At 48.8% G+C, this 15,585-nt stretch overlaps 2 protein-coding genes across 3 annotated transcripts in view; one reads left to right on the top strand and one right to left on the bottom strand.

Moving 5' to 3' along the window:
• BICD1 (BICD cargo adaptor 1) overlaps positions 1-15,585 on the top strand; it is a 215,099-nt gene that overhangs the window by 171,923 nt on the left and 27,591 nt on the right. The gene's annotated exons all lie outside the window — the stretch shown is intronic.
• On the bottom strand, positions 151-15,528 carry LOC141275927 (uncharacterized). Its single transcript, XM_073789206.1, has 4 exons — positions 15,312-15,528; positions 7,592-7,691; positions 2,755-2,961; positions 151-1,122 (listed from the first exon to the last, which is right to left on the bottom strand). Exons 1-4 carry the CDS (start codon positions 15,526-15,528, stop codon positions 471-473), a joined length of 1,176 nt encoding a protein of 391 aa, XP_073645307.1. The 3' UTR covers positions 151-470.

The following is a 15,585-nucleotide window of genomic DNA, read 5'->3' as shown; positions in this document are numbered from 1 at the left end:
CCCCGAAAATATTTTAATATATCTTTTTAGGTGATTTTAATTATTCTAATCAGCAGTGTAAGGAACGGCACCAAAAACGGAGGAGAGCTTAAACAAGCTTTATTTGGGAACGCTCCCGGGCGAGGTTCACTGGTCAGAGAGAAAGGCGCCAGAGAAGTCGCGCCCGGGCGTGGGCGCGAACAAAATTTATAGGAGTGGACGCAGGGGAGGCGCTTGCTGTGTGAAGCAGCCCCCTTTTTTGGTAATCTTTCGGGTGTTGTGGCAATGTCAGGTGTCGGTTGCATCAGCCTCAGAGCCGTTGGTTCCGCCCCTCGGGGAGCGGGAAGACTGGGGCCGAGTGGAAAGTCCCGGGTCTGTTTCCTGAGCAGGTGGAAAGTCCCGGGCTGATGCCACTCGTGGGTTCGGCTGCATTAACCACCCTGGCGGGGCTTCCGTCTGACTCCCTGGGCCCTTCCCCGGACCTGCTGGCCTTACATCCCGACTTCTTTGGTGTAATGGGGCGACGTTTGGTCTCTGGCTACTTCCTGCTCTACGGGGGCGCCGGAAGGGAGTCGGGCGGCCAGCGGTCCGGAGGTTAGGGGAGGGCGGCAGCGGGGGATTCTGTGGGTAGTAAGGCATATGGGTGGAGGAGCATCTGATTCACCGCCACCCGAGAGACTTCTTGTATACGGCTGTGGAGAAACCTGAGGAAACGGGGCAAGCATGAATAGGATGCAGATAAGGATTAAGGGGCCTAGGATTGGTGTTAGCCAGGTATAGAGGGTGGACCGCCACCAATCGGGGATGGGGGAGGTGGATTGTCGCTGCCTGCGTTGGAGTTCTTTTAAGCGTCGGAGAGCATCTACATTGTCTTCAACGACCCCTGTCTCGTTGATGTAGTAGCAGCACTCTTCCTGTAGGAAGAGGCAGGTACCTCCTTTGCCGGCTGTCAGAAGGTCCAGGGCGCGTCGATTTTGGAGGTCAACTCGAGATACTGAGGTGATCTGGTGCTGGAGGGAGGTGATGGAGGCGGCAGAAGCCTCGATGGCTAGCTGGAGTTTCTGTTCTAGGTCACGGGATGTTGAGACATTGTGTGTTAGGGCTCCTCCCCCGATGCCCGCAGCAACGAGGCGAGGGAAAAGCCTGCGACCATAGGGAGAAAGATGACCCTTTTTGTCGGCCAAAAAGTTGTGTGGTAAGTGAGAGAAATTCGGCTTGGCCATATAACGTGAGTTGTGGAACAAGGGTGACAGGGATACATGGGAAGGGGGAGGAAGAGTTGACCTCTTTTGTAAGGGAGCCATTACACCAAAAGAACAAGCCTGGTGGGGGCCCCATTGGCGTAGTTACAGGGAGGGATGAATTGCAAGGGAGTGCATCATTAGTTAAGTTTGGGCGGCTGCCATAGCAAATTGTGAGGTTCTTTTTTTCTAAATCAAGAAATATGGGGACTCTTAAAGGGGGAAAAGGTAAGTTCTGGGAGGAATTGAGGAGGGTAGAGGTGAAGGGCTGGTCGAGTGGGACAGCAGTCAATGGTGGTCAGCCAAGTGAGGCACATAGAAAGCAGTCAGAGATGTTGCCTATCCCGGTGTGATTAAGCATTTGCACCCCCTGGCGGATGAGGACCAACCGAGAAAAAGGGTCCATCTTGTGGTCAGGGTGGGGTAGTTGGCGTTCTAGGGCCTGTTCCGTCTCCTGGACCATGGTGGCCTGCTCGCTCGAGTGCTGGATAATTTCAGGGATCACTCTGATGTATGAGCGGAAGACCCTGATAGAGCCCATGGGGTAGGCATCAGTTGCCCACCGGTAGATTTTTCCTTGTACCCCTTTTACCCATCTTGTGTCCCAGGGATCTTTGATGTTGATGAATAATTGACCCTTGCCATTTCTGGTGAGCAGGTGGGATTGTCGGAGCGAGCTCCTGGTATCTAGTTTTGCCACATGGATGTTACATGAGTGATAGGGGCACCCCCCATAGGTCTCATTCCACCATTGACAGTAGTCTCGGGTCTGATCGTAAGTGAAGCAGACAACGGAGGTGGACCATCCCAGGGGAACACCTTCTATGTTAGAGATGGGGATCTGGACTGTTACCAGGGCCTGGCACCCATCTGGTTGGCAGTTTCCCGTGCCCAGGACTCGGGCGTGGGTCCGACCTTTAGCTTGCCATGTCCCGTGGACATGGAAGCGCCATAGGGACATCTGGTGAGTCCTGGGTGGCAGGAGGAGCAGCAGGAGGAGAGACAGGGTGACGGACAAGCCGTAATCTCGTGGGACCCAGTGGTAGGGCCGTCCAAGTCTCCGGAGTTGGGGCCATTTTAAGGCGGGAGACATGGTACCAGGAGGGGTGTCCCAAGAGTTTAGCTGCCGTGGGAGTGGTGAGGATCACCGTATGTGGGCCTGTCCACCGTGGCTTGAGAGATTGGGGGTGTAATTCTTTGAGGAGGACGCTATCGCCGGGTTGTAGAGGGAGAGAGGAAGTTTCAGAGACCGTGACCGTCGGCAGGTTGTGGTCAGTGTGCTCACGTAGAAGGTGGCGAAGCAGAGACAGGTAGGGGAGGTAGGAAGCTAGGGGTGGGTTTTGGGTTGGTAAGTTATGGAGGAGAAAAGGGTGGCCGTAGAGCAGTTCAAATGGACTGAGACCAGTAGGGGTCCGAGGTGAGGCTCGGATTCGGGTGAGGGCAAGGGGGAGCAGGTCGGGCCACGAGATACGGACCTCAAGGGACAGCTTGGTGAGGTGGTCTTTCAAGATTCCGTTGGCACGCTCAATCTTACCGGATGACTGGGGGTGGTAGGGGAGGTGGAGTCTCCAGGTGATCTGAAGAGCCTCGGATATCTGTTGAACCACCTGAGAGAAGAAGACGGGTCTGTTGTCCGACTGGATGGAGATCTGCAGGCCAAATCGGGGGATGATATGTTGGAGAAGGATGGTGGCGACCGTATCCGCTGTTTCTCGGGCCGTTGGGAAGGCCTCGATCCAACCTGAAACGGTGTCAACGAGAGTGAGCAAATATCGGAAGCGTTTACAGCGGGTCATGTGGGTGAAGTCAATCTGCCAGTCCTCGCCAGGTTGGTGTCTGCGCATCTGGTGAGTAGGGATTTGGGGTCGTAGGCCTCCTTGTGGAGAGACAGACGCGCAAGTCTGGCAAGCCGCGTGAGTTTGTGAGATGGCATCTCTGAGTCCGGGCATGTAAAAGAGGGGATCTAGGAAACGGAACATCAGCTTCGGGCCAATGTGTAGGGACTTGTGGATGTCTGATAGGAGGCTGGCCGCTTGGGCTGAAGGGAGGGCAACTTTGTTGTCCATAAAAATCCATCCTTTTTCGGCCTTGTGGCCCCCTTTGGATAGTAGGGCTGTCTCTTCGTGGGGGTCGTATGCGGGTCGGATTGAGGTGGTGAGGAACAAGATCGGAGCTGGAGGGGCCTCTTTGGTGAGCTTGCGGACCACGGAGTCGGCCTTTGAGTTACTTTGTGCTATTGGGTTAGAGGGAGACTGGTGGCCCCTGCAGTGGATGATTGCCACCTCCTCAGGCAGTTGGAGGACCTCCAGAAGTTTTGCGATGAGGGAGGCGTTGACCACCGGGGAACCCTTGGTGGTCAAAAATCCGCGTTCCCTCCAAAGAGCTGAATGGCTGTGTGCAATCAGGAAGGCATATTTAGAATCTGTATAGATATTGACCCTTTGGCCCTTAGAGAGGTCGAGGGCCCGCATGAGTGCTATCAGTTCAGCCCTTTGAGAGGTTGTCCCTTCTGGGAGGCGGTTGGCCTCGATAATGGTTGAGATGGTTACTACCGCGTAGGCCGCCCGGCGGTGTCCATCGGGGCCGAGTATTGAGCTGACATCTACGAAGAGGGTGCGGTCCGGGTTTAACAGTGGAGTATCAAAGAGTCCCTCCCTCGGAGGGCTGAGGGCCTCTAGGACTTGGGGGCAGGAGTGGGAAAGGGAGGTCCCGGTATCAGAGATAGGCAAGAGGGAGGCCGGGTTTAGGCGGGGGGGTGGGGGGGGTGGGGGGGGAGAGGTTGAGGGAGATAGCAGAGTTTTCAATGAACAGCAGGTGGAATTCCTGGATGCAGGAGGGCCCGAGAGAGAGAGAGAGACTTATGGCCAAAGAGGTCGGCCAGTCGGTGGGAGGAAAATACAGTCAGCGGGCGGGCCAGGGTCAGTTTGAGTGTTTGGTCAGCTCGGCTGCTGCTGCCGAAGCTCGGAGGCATGGTTGCCATCCCCGAATGGTTGGGTCAGGTTGTTTGGAGAGGTAGGCCACAGGGCGATAGGAAGGCCCTACGGGTTGGGCAAGGAGTCCGGTAGCTATTCCGATCCATTCATCTGCAAAGAGGTGAAAAGGACGGTCTGGGTTAGGCAGAGAAAGGGGAGGGGAGGATATCAGGGTGTCTCTGAGGGTGAGAAACGCCCGTCGAACAGTGGAGGGAGAGGTAAGGGGTCCTTGGGGGGTTTCTTTAGCAGCTAAATATAGGGGCTTAGCAAGAAGAGCAAAGTTAGGGATCCAGTGTCGGAAAAATCCTGTTAGGCCCAGAAAGGAGAGAATCTGGTCAGCTGTCTCTGGAGGTTGGAGGTCGCAGATGGCCTGGGTGTGGTCGGCTGTCAGGCTCTTTGTTGTGGGGGTAAGGTGAATCCCCAGGTAGGTTACTGAGGGTGTAGACAGTTGGGCCTTGGTTGGAGAGACCCAATAGCCGCGAGAGCCGAGGAGGTCAGCAGTGTGTTGTTTTGAGAGGCTGAGAGATGGGCTACAGAGGAGGAGGTCATCCACGTATTGGAGGACTATACTGGGGGTGAGAGGGCAGGAAGCGAGGTCCCACGCCAGAGCCTGGCCAAAGAGGTAGGGGCTGTCGTGGAAGCCCTGGGGAAGAACCGTCTAGGTAAGCTGGCGGGAAGCCTGGGTATCCGGATCTGTCCAGGTGAAAGCAAAAAGGAAGTAGGAATCAGGGTGTAGGGGGATAGAAAAGAAGGCGTCTTGGAGATCGAGGACCGTAAAATGGGTGGTGGACGGGGGAATATGGGAGAGCAAAGTGTATGGGTTTGGCACAACTGGGTGGAGGGGAATTATCGCCTCACTGATCAGTCAGAGGTCCTGGACCAGGCGGTAATCTCCTGAGGCCTTGCGGACAGGCAGGATGGGGGTGTTGCAGGGAGAGTCCGTGGGGATGAGGAGTCTGGTGGTCTAAGAGTCTGGTGATAATAGGTCATAAGCCCCTTAGATGAGTTTCAGAAATGGGGAATTGGGGCCTGGATGGAAACTTGGAGGGGTCTTTAAGACGGATTAGGACAGGGGGGTGGTGTGTCGCTATTATGGGTTTTGATGTATCCCAGACCTGGGGGTCTATCGTGTTGGAGGAGATGGGAGGAGGAAGAGAGGAGGGAGAGGGCTCTGCTGCCAGAACGAGGAGGGGGAGCAGGAGTTGAGAGGAGGAGGCCTTAGGATCAAATCTGGCAAGTTGGAGGGAGGCCCCTAATTGGAAGAGAACATCACGACCTAGCAGAGGAACCGGGCAGGACGGTATGACTAAGAAAGAATGAGTGAAAAGGAGCCTCTCGATGTAACATGAGAGGGGGCCGGTCTGGAGCGGGAAGGACGGCTTACCGTCGATGCCCATTACCGAGATCTGGGAAAGAAAAACTGGCCCGGAATATGTAGGCAAGACCGAATAGGTAGCCCCCGTGTCCACCAGGAATGAGCTGGACTTACCCGCTACCTGTAGCGTTACTCTGGGCTCAGCGAGGGTGATGGGGGTCTTCGAGTCCGGGTGTTGTCAGTTGTCAGCCAATCCCAGGAGTTTGAGTGGTGGAGCCGTCGGGTCGGTCCGCCCTCCACGTGGAGGCGCTGAGGGAGGGCCGGCCGTAGGGCAGCCACTCTTCCAATGGCCTGTTAGCCCGCAGCCAGGGCAGGGCTTGGAAGGAGGCCGGGGATTGGGACATTGGTGAGCCCAGTGCCCCTCTTTTCCGCACTTGAAGCAGGCCCCTGGTGGGGTTGCCTTCGGCGGGTCCCGTGGATGTTGTCCATGGGAGATGGCTGGCCGCAGGGCGGCTACGAGGGCTTGGGTCTGGAGGGCCACCTTTTGGTGCATCCGAGCCTGTCGGCTGGACTCTGCCAAATCTTCACAGGCATTGTAGACTTTAAAGGCCATTTTTACCAGGTCTCGGATGGGAGTCTGGGGGCCATCTTCTGCCCGTTTAAGTTTTTTTCTGATATCAGGGGCTGATTGGGTGATAAAGTGGGTGGCCAAGACCGTTGCGCCTGCGGGGGTGTCAGGGTCCAAGCGGGTGTAGAGTTAGGGCCTCTGTAAGGCGGTTGAGAAAAACGGCTGGATTTTCATTGGGCTCTTGGGTTATCTCTTTTAGCTTTTCGAAGTTGACAATCTTGTGGGAGGCAGCCTGCATACCAGCCAGGAGGCATTGGATCATTAGATCGCGTTTGCGGCGACCATCTTGGCCGTCCTGATAACTCCAGCCCGGATCGGTGCCAGGAACGGCAGTGGCTCCGACGGGCATAGAGTTATCAGTGAGGTGGACCTGATCTGCGTGGTTTCGGGCAGCAGTTTGAATTCGTTCCCTCTCGTCGGGGGTCAGAGTGGAAGATAGGATCACAAAGATGTCGTGCCAGGTTAGATCGTAAGCTTGAGAGAGGTAGCGAAATTCTTTGATGTAGCGGGAGGAGAGTCGGCAGAAAAGGAGCCTAATCGCTTTTCTATTTGAGAGAGATCTTGGAGGGAAAAGGAACCATGAACTCTAACTAATGCTTCCGCTCCGGCCACCTCTCTTAAGGGACAGAGAAGGTTTGGGTCTTGGGAGTCGTGGTGGTGAGAGCGGGTGTGTGAGCTGATTGGCGAGGAGAGGGGCGAAGAGAGAGAGGTGAGGGAAGGGGAAGCCAAGGGGGAGGTTGCCGGGGGAAGCGGGGGAGTGGTGGGGGGCGCTGGGGTGGTCTCAGGAGGGAGGGGCTGGTCCAGGGTAGGGTGGGGGTTGGAGAGGAGCTCTGGAGGGGGGAGAGGCAAGAGATTCGGGTGGGTCGGCTAGTGGAGAGGGGTCATCGTCAAAGGAAATTAGGGACTTGGATGTAGTAGATGTCTGTTTGGCAAGAAGGATCTGGGAAGTGGAACAATCGGCGCAGAGGGAAGGGCAGGAGCGTAAATACCAGAAGGCCTGGACGTAGGGGACCTTGGCCCATTTACCCGTCCTGCGGCAGTAGTTATCTAAATCGCGGAGGATGTTGAAATCGAAAGTCCCTTCAGGAGGCCATTTAGATTGATTGTCTAGAGGGTACTGTGGCCAGGCCTCGGTGGAATAAACTATGAGCCGCCTGCGGCGGAGGTTTTGTAAAGTTGACCAGGAGACACCCCGGGGTACCTTAGGATCTGGTTTGGATTCTGAAGTCCCCATGACCTCCGGTTTGTCCCCGGGTGAACAGAGAAAGAGAGAGACGTCTCTGGTCTCAATTTCTGGTCACGGCGGATCGGAGAGCAGTCAGGCGGTTGGGACGTCTCCACAATCGCCCGAGGCTCGGAGGGAGGATGGAGGACTCCCTGACGCGGCCGCGGTTAAGGACAGGGAGTCCGGTGGGTAGGGACCCTGGGGGTCGAGGGGAACGAAGGAGGAACTTACCCCGCTTCTGCCGGATCGGGTGGGTGAGCAGAGGTCCCCGGTCGTTCCCTGCGGGGTGGGGGTGTGGCCCCGCGGTAATTTGTGGGGCTGGGTACCCCTCCTGGGTTTCGGCACCAAATGTAAGGAACGGCACCAAAAACGGAGGAGAGCTTAAACAAGCTTTATTTGGGAACGCTCCCGGGCGAGGTTCACTGGTCAGAGAGAAAGGCGCCAGAGAAGTCGCGCCCGGGTGCAGGCGTGAAGAAAATTTATAGGGGTGGACGCAGGGGAGGCACTTGCTGTGTGAAGCAGCCCCCTTTTTTGGTAATCTTTCGGGTGTTGTGGCAATGTCAGGTGTCGGTTGCATCAGCCTCAGAGCCGTTGGTTCCGCCCCTCGGGGAGCGGGAAGACCGGGGCCGAGTGGAAAGTTCTGGGTCTGTTTCCTGAGCAGGTGGAAAGTCCCGGGCTGATGCCACTCGTGGGTTCGGCTGCATCAACCACCCTGGCGGGGCTTCCGTGTGACTCCCTGGGCCCTTCCCCGGACCTGCTGGCCTTACAAGCAGATATATAGGTTGTTTTCTATTGTGGATCATTGAAGTAATTAAATCAATAAAATGATATTAGTTTGTTTGGATCCTCTGGTTGAGGAATTGGAAGAGGTATAAATCTCATTTAACTTTTAAAACAGTTACATAAACAGAACACAAAATATTATTTACCATATATAAGGAATATTTTCAAATAGATTTCACTTCTATGAGATGGTAAGCAGAAACCACATCTTCAAGGCAGAATTTCTTAATTTCTGGGAAATCAGTTCTAGGATAGGGCATTGATTTTCAAAATTAGTAGAATGTTTTGTGCTAATTTGTTAGTACATTGTACTGATTGATTTCCAATATTACTAAAACCTTGTGGAGGAAAATTCTGGCTATGGCTCTCTCTCTGCTACCTCAGCCCCTGAAATCCCAGAGTTTCCAGCCATGGCTTGTTGACTTTCTTGTTCTTGACTTTATCCTTATCTAGCATACAAACTCCAGCGTCCTCCCCCATGTGCCTCCTAGAGCTTTGGTGAACTTGAATCAAAAGGGGCCCTTCTGATATCAGCAAGTTTGCAATCAGGCAGCAGATAGTATATCTTCATAATATCAGTGGTTATTTTGTAGCCAACATTGTATCTCAATGCCTTCACTACTTAGGCCTATATAATTAATAAAAACTTACAATTTAATCAACAATTTAAATCAGTCTACCAGAATATGTGAAAGGAATCTATGCAGTTCATAGGCCAGAGATGTTATGTCTGTAGTAAAGACCTAAATGCATCATTTGTACAAGTGAATTAGGGACCCAATTGCAACATGGGGGGCGGGGGAGTGCTTCCCCACACCGAGCAATTCTTTGACACCAGCTGGGTGCCCTATGATTCAACTCAATTCTGACACTCTCTACCCGGAGATGGCATCAGATTCCACGGGTTGAGGACTGAGTCCTACAAGACTGCCCCACCCCCCACTTCATACGCCAGTTGCAAGCCCGGGTCATTACCTGTGTTTCTGACCCGCTGCAATAGATTGGGCTTCCCACGACCCCTCCTTGGACTCCAGGCGCCAGTCCAAAGTCCAGGTTGTTATCTTACTTCTGAACTACTGGCTATAAATCAGAGGTTCCCATGACCCGCTCTTCAGATTCAATTAATTTCCTACTTCCTTGATCACCAGTTTAGTATAAAAGGATGTAACTCAGGAAGAGCCAGACAGAAGAGATGTGGAGGGCAAGGAATGGGGATAGGCGCACAGCTTTTTTTGCCGGCTCTCCTAGAGCGACACTCTTCCCCCAGTCTCCGCGTGTTCACCAACCCAGAAGCTCTGTGAACCCTGTCCTTTCGGATTTTTATGGAGGCTTCATTAAAGAAGCATGAGTTTGATTAAATTGTTGGCCGCTGGGTGATTGATTCAACCTTCAGCCTCTCCCCGGAAGGTCAGGTGTTGCAACTGCAAGTTCCAACTCTAATTCTGTGGTTGGTTCTCCTGGCAACCAGCCTCCGCCCTTAGGTGGGGTCCTAAAGTCATTTCATTAACACAACAAGAGACACTTTTGTCATTCTCAGCACTTAAGAAATTCCAAGGGTTTGGGGAGCTAAGGGTCAGGAATCCTGGACGAAGACCAAATATACATCTCTTATAAATCACAATATTGCAACAGGATACAAAGAAATCTGAAACTTGAAAAAGCAAGTTTGAACTCCCTTCTTGAAGTAATAGCCTAAGCAGTTTGCTCCTCGTGAACCTGTGCTTTCCTTGTAGGAGCTTTTTCTCTTGAATGTTCTGCTTCCTGTCCCTCCCTAGCTCTCTCTTTTCCTCGCTCCTTCCCTTTCTCTGAAACCATTACTGAACTAATGTGAAAGAATGGTATTGTTTTGAAATCTGAAAATTTTCTATATTTTAGATCTTAACGATTTTTAAAGCAGCTCATAAATGTATTAACCTTAGTATGTAGTCACCCCTTTAGTAATAGATACAAACACGTTCATTAGTGAAAATTGTCTTTACGTTTCCGTATATTCAAACAGTAAACATGTATTTGTGTTTGTTATATTGCAAAGCCTATGTTCTTAAATATGTACCAAAACCACATTTCTTTCATTAACTCATTTCCTCATTCGTCAAAATTTAACAAAATATATTGTGCATCTACTATGTGTCAGGTACTTTCTTTGGCTTTTGATATAATGTGATGAATATTCAAGTAAAACATCACCTCTGTTCTCCCCTTTAAGGGGAAGTAGATAAGCAAATAAGTAATGATATTAATAAATGTTCCTGGTAAATAGAAGAGTTGGAGTGGTGAGGAAATCCTCGCAGAAGAAATGCAAGCACTGGTCATGATAGGTAACTATAGACCTTAATAGGCAGAAGGTATGTTACCGAGTCCAAGTTCGCTCTGCTTGCCGCACGGCAGACCAGTAAATCAAGAGACGAGGTGTTGAGGCAAGGAATAATAACTTTATTCGAAAAGCCGACAGACCGAGAAGATGGCAGACTAGGATCCCCAAAAAACAATCTTATCGGGGTCTGGATGCCAGTTTCTTTTATGGAACAGAGAGGGGGAGGAGGTGAGGAAGTAAAGTAAAAAGACCATATATCTTGCAAAATAGGAGGGGATGTGTTAATTTCTTCTTTCCTGCAACCATTCACAGGTGGGCAGGGTCAGATTGTCTTCCTGTGAGCTGAACAAAGGCACTTTACTTGATGTTCAGGCAGAGGGGCAGGGTTCCCTGAGGCAGGCCATTATGCCTGATTATAATAACAAAAGCAATGAAAAGCAAAGTTTAAAGTCAAAGAAACAGATCTAACATGGAGTCCGATTTAGCTCTTCCCTGTTACAGTTCCCCACTGTCAATGTCCGTTCCATAATCTTGTGGAAAAGGGGCGATGACCATTCTAACTGTTTCTTGCTGCGTCTCGTCACATGGTTCTTTCTGGGAATGTCCACCATAGGTGCCAGTTGTTTCGAATGTTGAGATTTGTCTTTAAGGAATTTAGGGCTTTTCTATGTATGGGAAGATGCAAGAGGCTGGGCTTACTGAAATCATTCCTTTGATATGTGCCTCATCTATCTAGGGCCTGTATCCTGTATTTTCACATTCTGAGTTTCCTCAGGGCTCACTGTGGGGAGTGGCTGTAGTCTGATGGCTGCTAGATGGCAGGTATTCTTCTCCTTCCCTTTCCTCAGGGCTCGCTGGCTCACCTTGGAGGGCTGCAATCACTGATGCCATTTCTCAGATCCTCCCCTCTTGGTCAGAAATTTGAGCAATATTTGGGAGACATTTCATGATCAAATTTTGTCCCACAGCGCTGGGAAGTTCATCCCAGATCAGGTGAAAATTCTTGATATGCCACTCCAGGTGCTAATTTTTGGATTAGGCCCTATTGATAATTAAAGATTCTCCAGATCCTCTGTCTAATTATGATCCAGGAGACATTTTCCCTTGTTGCTTCTACCCATACCTAGAATCACACTATAATTATTTTGTTATAAATGTGATCTATTTCCTCAAGATGTTTAGGCATAGAGGTTTTGTTGGAGGCCTGGTTACACACTGGGTACTGTAAGAGACAGCAATCTTATAAAGTAGGATATAAGTAAATGCAGCTGGTAACACTGACGAAGACATAGTGCAGCAGGGAGGCACAAACAATTTGGAAACAAAGAACACATTAAAACAATGATTAGTATAACTAGTTGTAATCCAGTGGCAAGAACTAGCGACCAAAGGAACCATAACTGATTTAATGAGCCATTTGCAGTTTCACTGTACTGGCCATGTATGCACAGCTTAATCTTTGAGACAAGCATATGCTACTGGCAGGATCAACCAGGTAGAGACAAAAAGATAAATGTTTCATCTTTGTTTACAAAGGCATACTTTTTCAACTTGTTGTAGGTCATAGCATAAGAGAAAAGGTTTTTTTCTGAAAAACAAAGAATAAAGCCAGTATATTTTCCGAAGTCATAAAGTTATAAATCATATTTACCAGTTCATTCAGTCACATATAATTAATTCCTGTTGATCTGGATGAAGTAATCAGGTTTTCCATTAGGTTTGTCATTTGTTACCCAGTCCAGTGATATTGTCTAAAGGCTATCAGAAACTAATTGTTAAAAAGTTCCTTTTATGAGTCTTCTTGAAAATCTTCATTTTGTAAAAACATCAGGACAAAACTTAAAGTAGCCTGGTTAAAGATTGGAATACGGACTTCCTTGGTGGCGCAGTGGTTAAGAATCTGCCTGCCAAGGCAGGGAACACGGGTTCGAGCTCTGGTCAGGGAAGATCCCACACGCTGTGGAGCAGCTAAGCTCGTACGCCACAACTACTGAGACTGTGCTGTAGAGCCCACGTGCCACAACTACTAAGCCCACATGCCACAACTACTGAAGCCCGTGCGCCTAGAGCCTGTGCGCCACAACAAGAGAAGCCACCGTAATGAGAAGCCCACACACCGCAATGAAGAGCAGGCCCCGCTCACCCCAACTAGAGAAAGCCCGCTAGTCGCAACAAAGACCCAACACAGCCAAAAATAAACATATAAAATAAATTAATTTTTTAAAAAAGATTGGAATACAATGCAATTAGCAGGAAACTTAGATATTTCTGTGACATATAACATTTTAGAATAACTAGAATTATGATTGATAACATATCAGGATATATCAGATGTTAGGGATTCCATATACATTTTGGAATATCTATATTAATGACATCTATCCATGCACTATAACCTAAAGTTCATCTCCAGTCACTTGACAATATTTTTTAAGTAATTTAACATACCAAATAAACTTCGTTTGACATTCCTCTCCGAGATGTCTCAGAGATGTTCTTTTGAAGTATCCCAGAGTCAGCTGGAGGCTAAAAAGCTTAGTCAGATTTTGATATTTGGGAAGCTTGTTAAAAATATCAAAAAGCTTTTAAAACACAACAGGATCATAGGTCACTGTGAAACAATACTTACTCATTTAACCAAAGTCACAAAATGATTAAAAGAAAACAAATACAGGTCACCTAAGGGGACAGAAACTCATACAATCTGTTATCAAAAGGGAGCACTTATAACAGAGAGAAAGAGATCAAATTCCAATCTTGTATTAGCTTACTTAACAAAATCCATTTACTTAGTTAACTTCAATTTAAATTTAGTGAATCCTGGGCTTGCCTGGTGGCACAGTGGTTAGGAATCCGCCTGCCAATGCAGGGGACATGGGTTTGAGCCCTGGTCCAGGAAGATCCCACATGCTGCGGAGCAACTAAGCCCGTGCGCCACAACTACTGAGCCTGTGCTCTAGAGCCCGCGAGCCACAACTACTGAGCCCGCATGCCACAACTACTGAAGTTAACACGCCTAGAGCCCGTGCTCCGCAACAAGAGAAGCCACCGCAATGAGAAGCCCGCACACCGCAACGAAGAGTAGCCCCTGCACACCGCAACTAGAGAAAGCCCACGCACAGCAATGAAAACCCAACAGAGCCAAAAATAAATAAATTTATAAATAAATAAATTAATAAATTTAGTTAATCCTGACAATATATAAAACTTTCTCAGTAAAATGTAATTCCATTCCTCATACCTTAACTGAAAACACACATTCTACCATACTGAAATGTTTTATTATTTTCAGTAGCTTTAAGTATAAATTAGAATCCCTGACTCTTAAAAACCTTAATTTCTAGTGAAAACCAAGAGGCAAGTAATAGTTACCAAAACCTGGAGAGACTATCTTAGATTATTTTTAGAACATAATTATTCTTATAGAGTTTACCTAAAAGCTCTTATCTCGTTATTTACTTTAAAGTTTCATCATATCAAGTTATTTTTCTTGCTGACAAATTTGCAACAGATATAAGATTTCATTTAACTTCTATTAAACCTAGGTCCAGTGAAAGTATTATACTTAATGTTGATGACTCTAAAGACATGTCTACATTAATTAGATCAATAAACTTAAACAATAATATCAGGTATTAATTTAATACTGAATATTTCTCAGTTCACATGAACCTGAAATTCACTTAGCTTAATTTCTCTTGTATTTAGAATTGTTTGATTTGTAAGCGCTTGCTTTTCTTTAAGCCAATTAAATAGAGCTCATTTACAAGGTAACCTCAGCAATGTTATCCAAAGACAAAGACACACACAAACACACAAACAGAGAGACCTCATGGTTCTCATTTCAAAATTTCAGCCCCGAGTCAGGTACAGCCATGTAAAACCCATCAGTTTACGAGAGTTTGGACTAAAGTTGGGTTTCTGGCAGATGGAAACCATTCAAGCTCCCTTGTCTAGATGGCTAAATCTTAAAAGACACTTAGGATTTCTATTTATCCTTGACAAGTCAATTTCTAAATTACTTTACCCTCTTTTCAAAATTTGCATTTTAAAAAGATGGCAGAGATGAGGGTTCCTGAGAAGACCAAATAGGACATTTGCATCTCAAAAATACAGGCAAGTTTCTCCTAGGATGACTTTGTTTCCTTCTCTGGGGTTTCCACAGGGCACCATCTGTAGGCTTAAAGCTTGCTCCAGTGGGACCCTGATGTCAGGCTGTTCTGGCGAAAAAGTTACTTGAGCATTTAATTTACAAAGGCGACCTCGTTCCAAAACGGGTACTGGACACTCTGGCATATATAAGAAGCTATGTTTCAGGGTGAGGTCCCCTAGTTGGCATTCTAGACGTTTAAGAACGAATGGTTTTGTACTTCTCCAGAAACTCCCGTGACCCAGATAGACTGAGATGTTTTCTGTGCCACCTTCGTGTTTACCACAGAATATGTGGCACCCGTATCTATTAGAAAGTCAACGAACTTGCTTCGCCACTGTCAAAATTATCCGGAGCTCCTGAGGGGAAATTAGAATCAGACGCCTCAAGTCTAAGGGAGTACCCTGGCCACTTACAGGATGTCAGCACAAGGGAAATTGCCCTTCTGTGGAAATGGCTACCAGTCCAAATTGGGTGCCCTGTCGGGTCTTAGATTGATACTGAACCAGGTCCCTGTGCCTCGGGTGTTAACACAGAAAATTTTATTCAATCCCTATGGGTAGGGGAAACAGGAGGCAGTGAAAGGAGTGAATATGTTGGTGGCATGGGGGCAGTTGGAACAACTGCTGGTGCAGCCTGCTTGGCCAGTGGGGAAGTTGTATGAGCCAGAGGAGAGTTTAGGTTTTGGAGTACCATGTCCCCACTCTCATTTTCTCCCTCTTCCCCTTGCAGAACAGGTTCCCCTTTGGGTTTCCTTTTAGATCGCTGCACCATAAGGTGGCAGTCCTCTGACTCCTTTTCCTCCTGATGCAATAGCATAAATGCTTCTACATATGGAATCTCATTTCTTTTCCCTGTTCTTTTGCAAAACACTTCTACTGCGAGATCGTATAACAATTGAGTGAGCCATTCAGGGGCCATAGCTCTTCTGATCCTAACATATATTGGGTCCACACCCTATTACAATAGTATATATGT

This window comes from Tursiops truncatus, chromosome 11, assembly GCF_011762595.2.
Source record: "Tursiops truncatus isolate mTurTru1 chromosome 11, mTurTru1.mat.Y, whole genome shotgun sequence".
NCBI classification, from domain to species: Eukaryota; Metazoa; Chordata; class Mammalia; order Artiodactyla; family Delphinidae; genus Tursiops; species Tursiops truncatus.
Note: the sequence above shows the minus strand (reverse complement) of the source record. Positions and strands in the feature narration are given on the sequence as shown.

Bases quoted from the DNA above. Each gene is read 5' to 3' on its own strand.
- LOC141275927 (XM_073789206.1), bottom strand. From the start codon at position 15,528: ATGGCCCCTGAATGGCTCACTCAATTGTTATACGATCTCGCAGTAGAA. The intron at 7,692-15,311 runs GTGGGGACATGG...GCCGAAACCCAG, and splicing joins GGAAGAGGGAGAAAATGAGA to GAGGGGTACCCAGCCCCACA. The intron at 1,123-2,754 runs GTAAGATTGAGC...CTATGGTCGCAG, and splicing joins CTACCACCCCCAGTCATCCG to GCTTTTCCCTCGCCTCGTTG.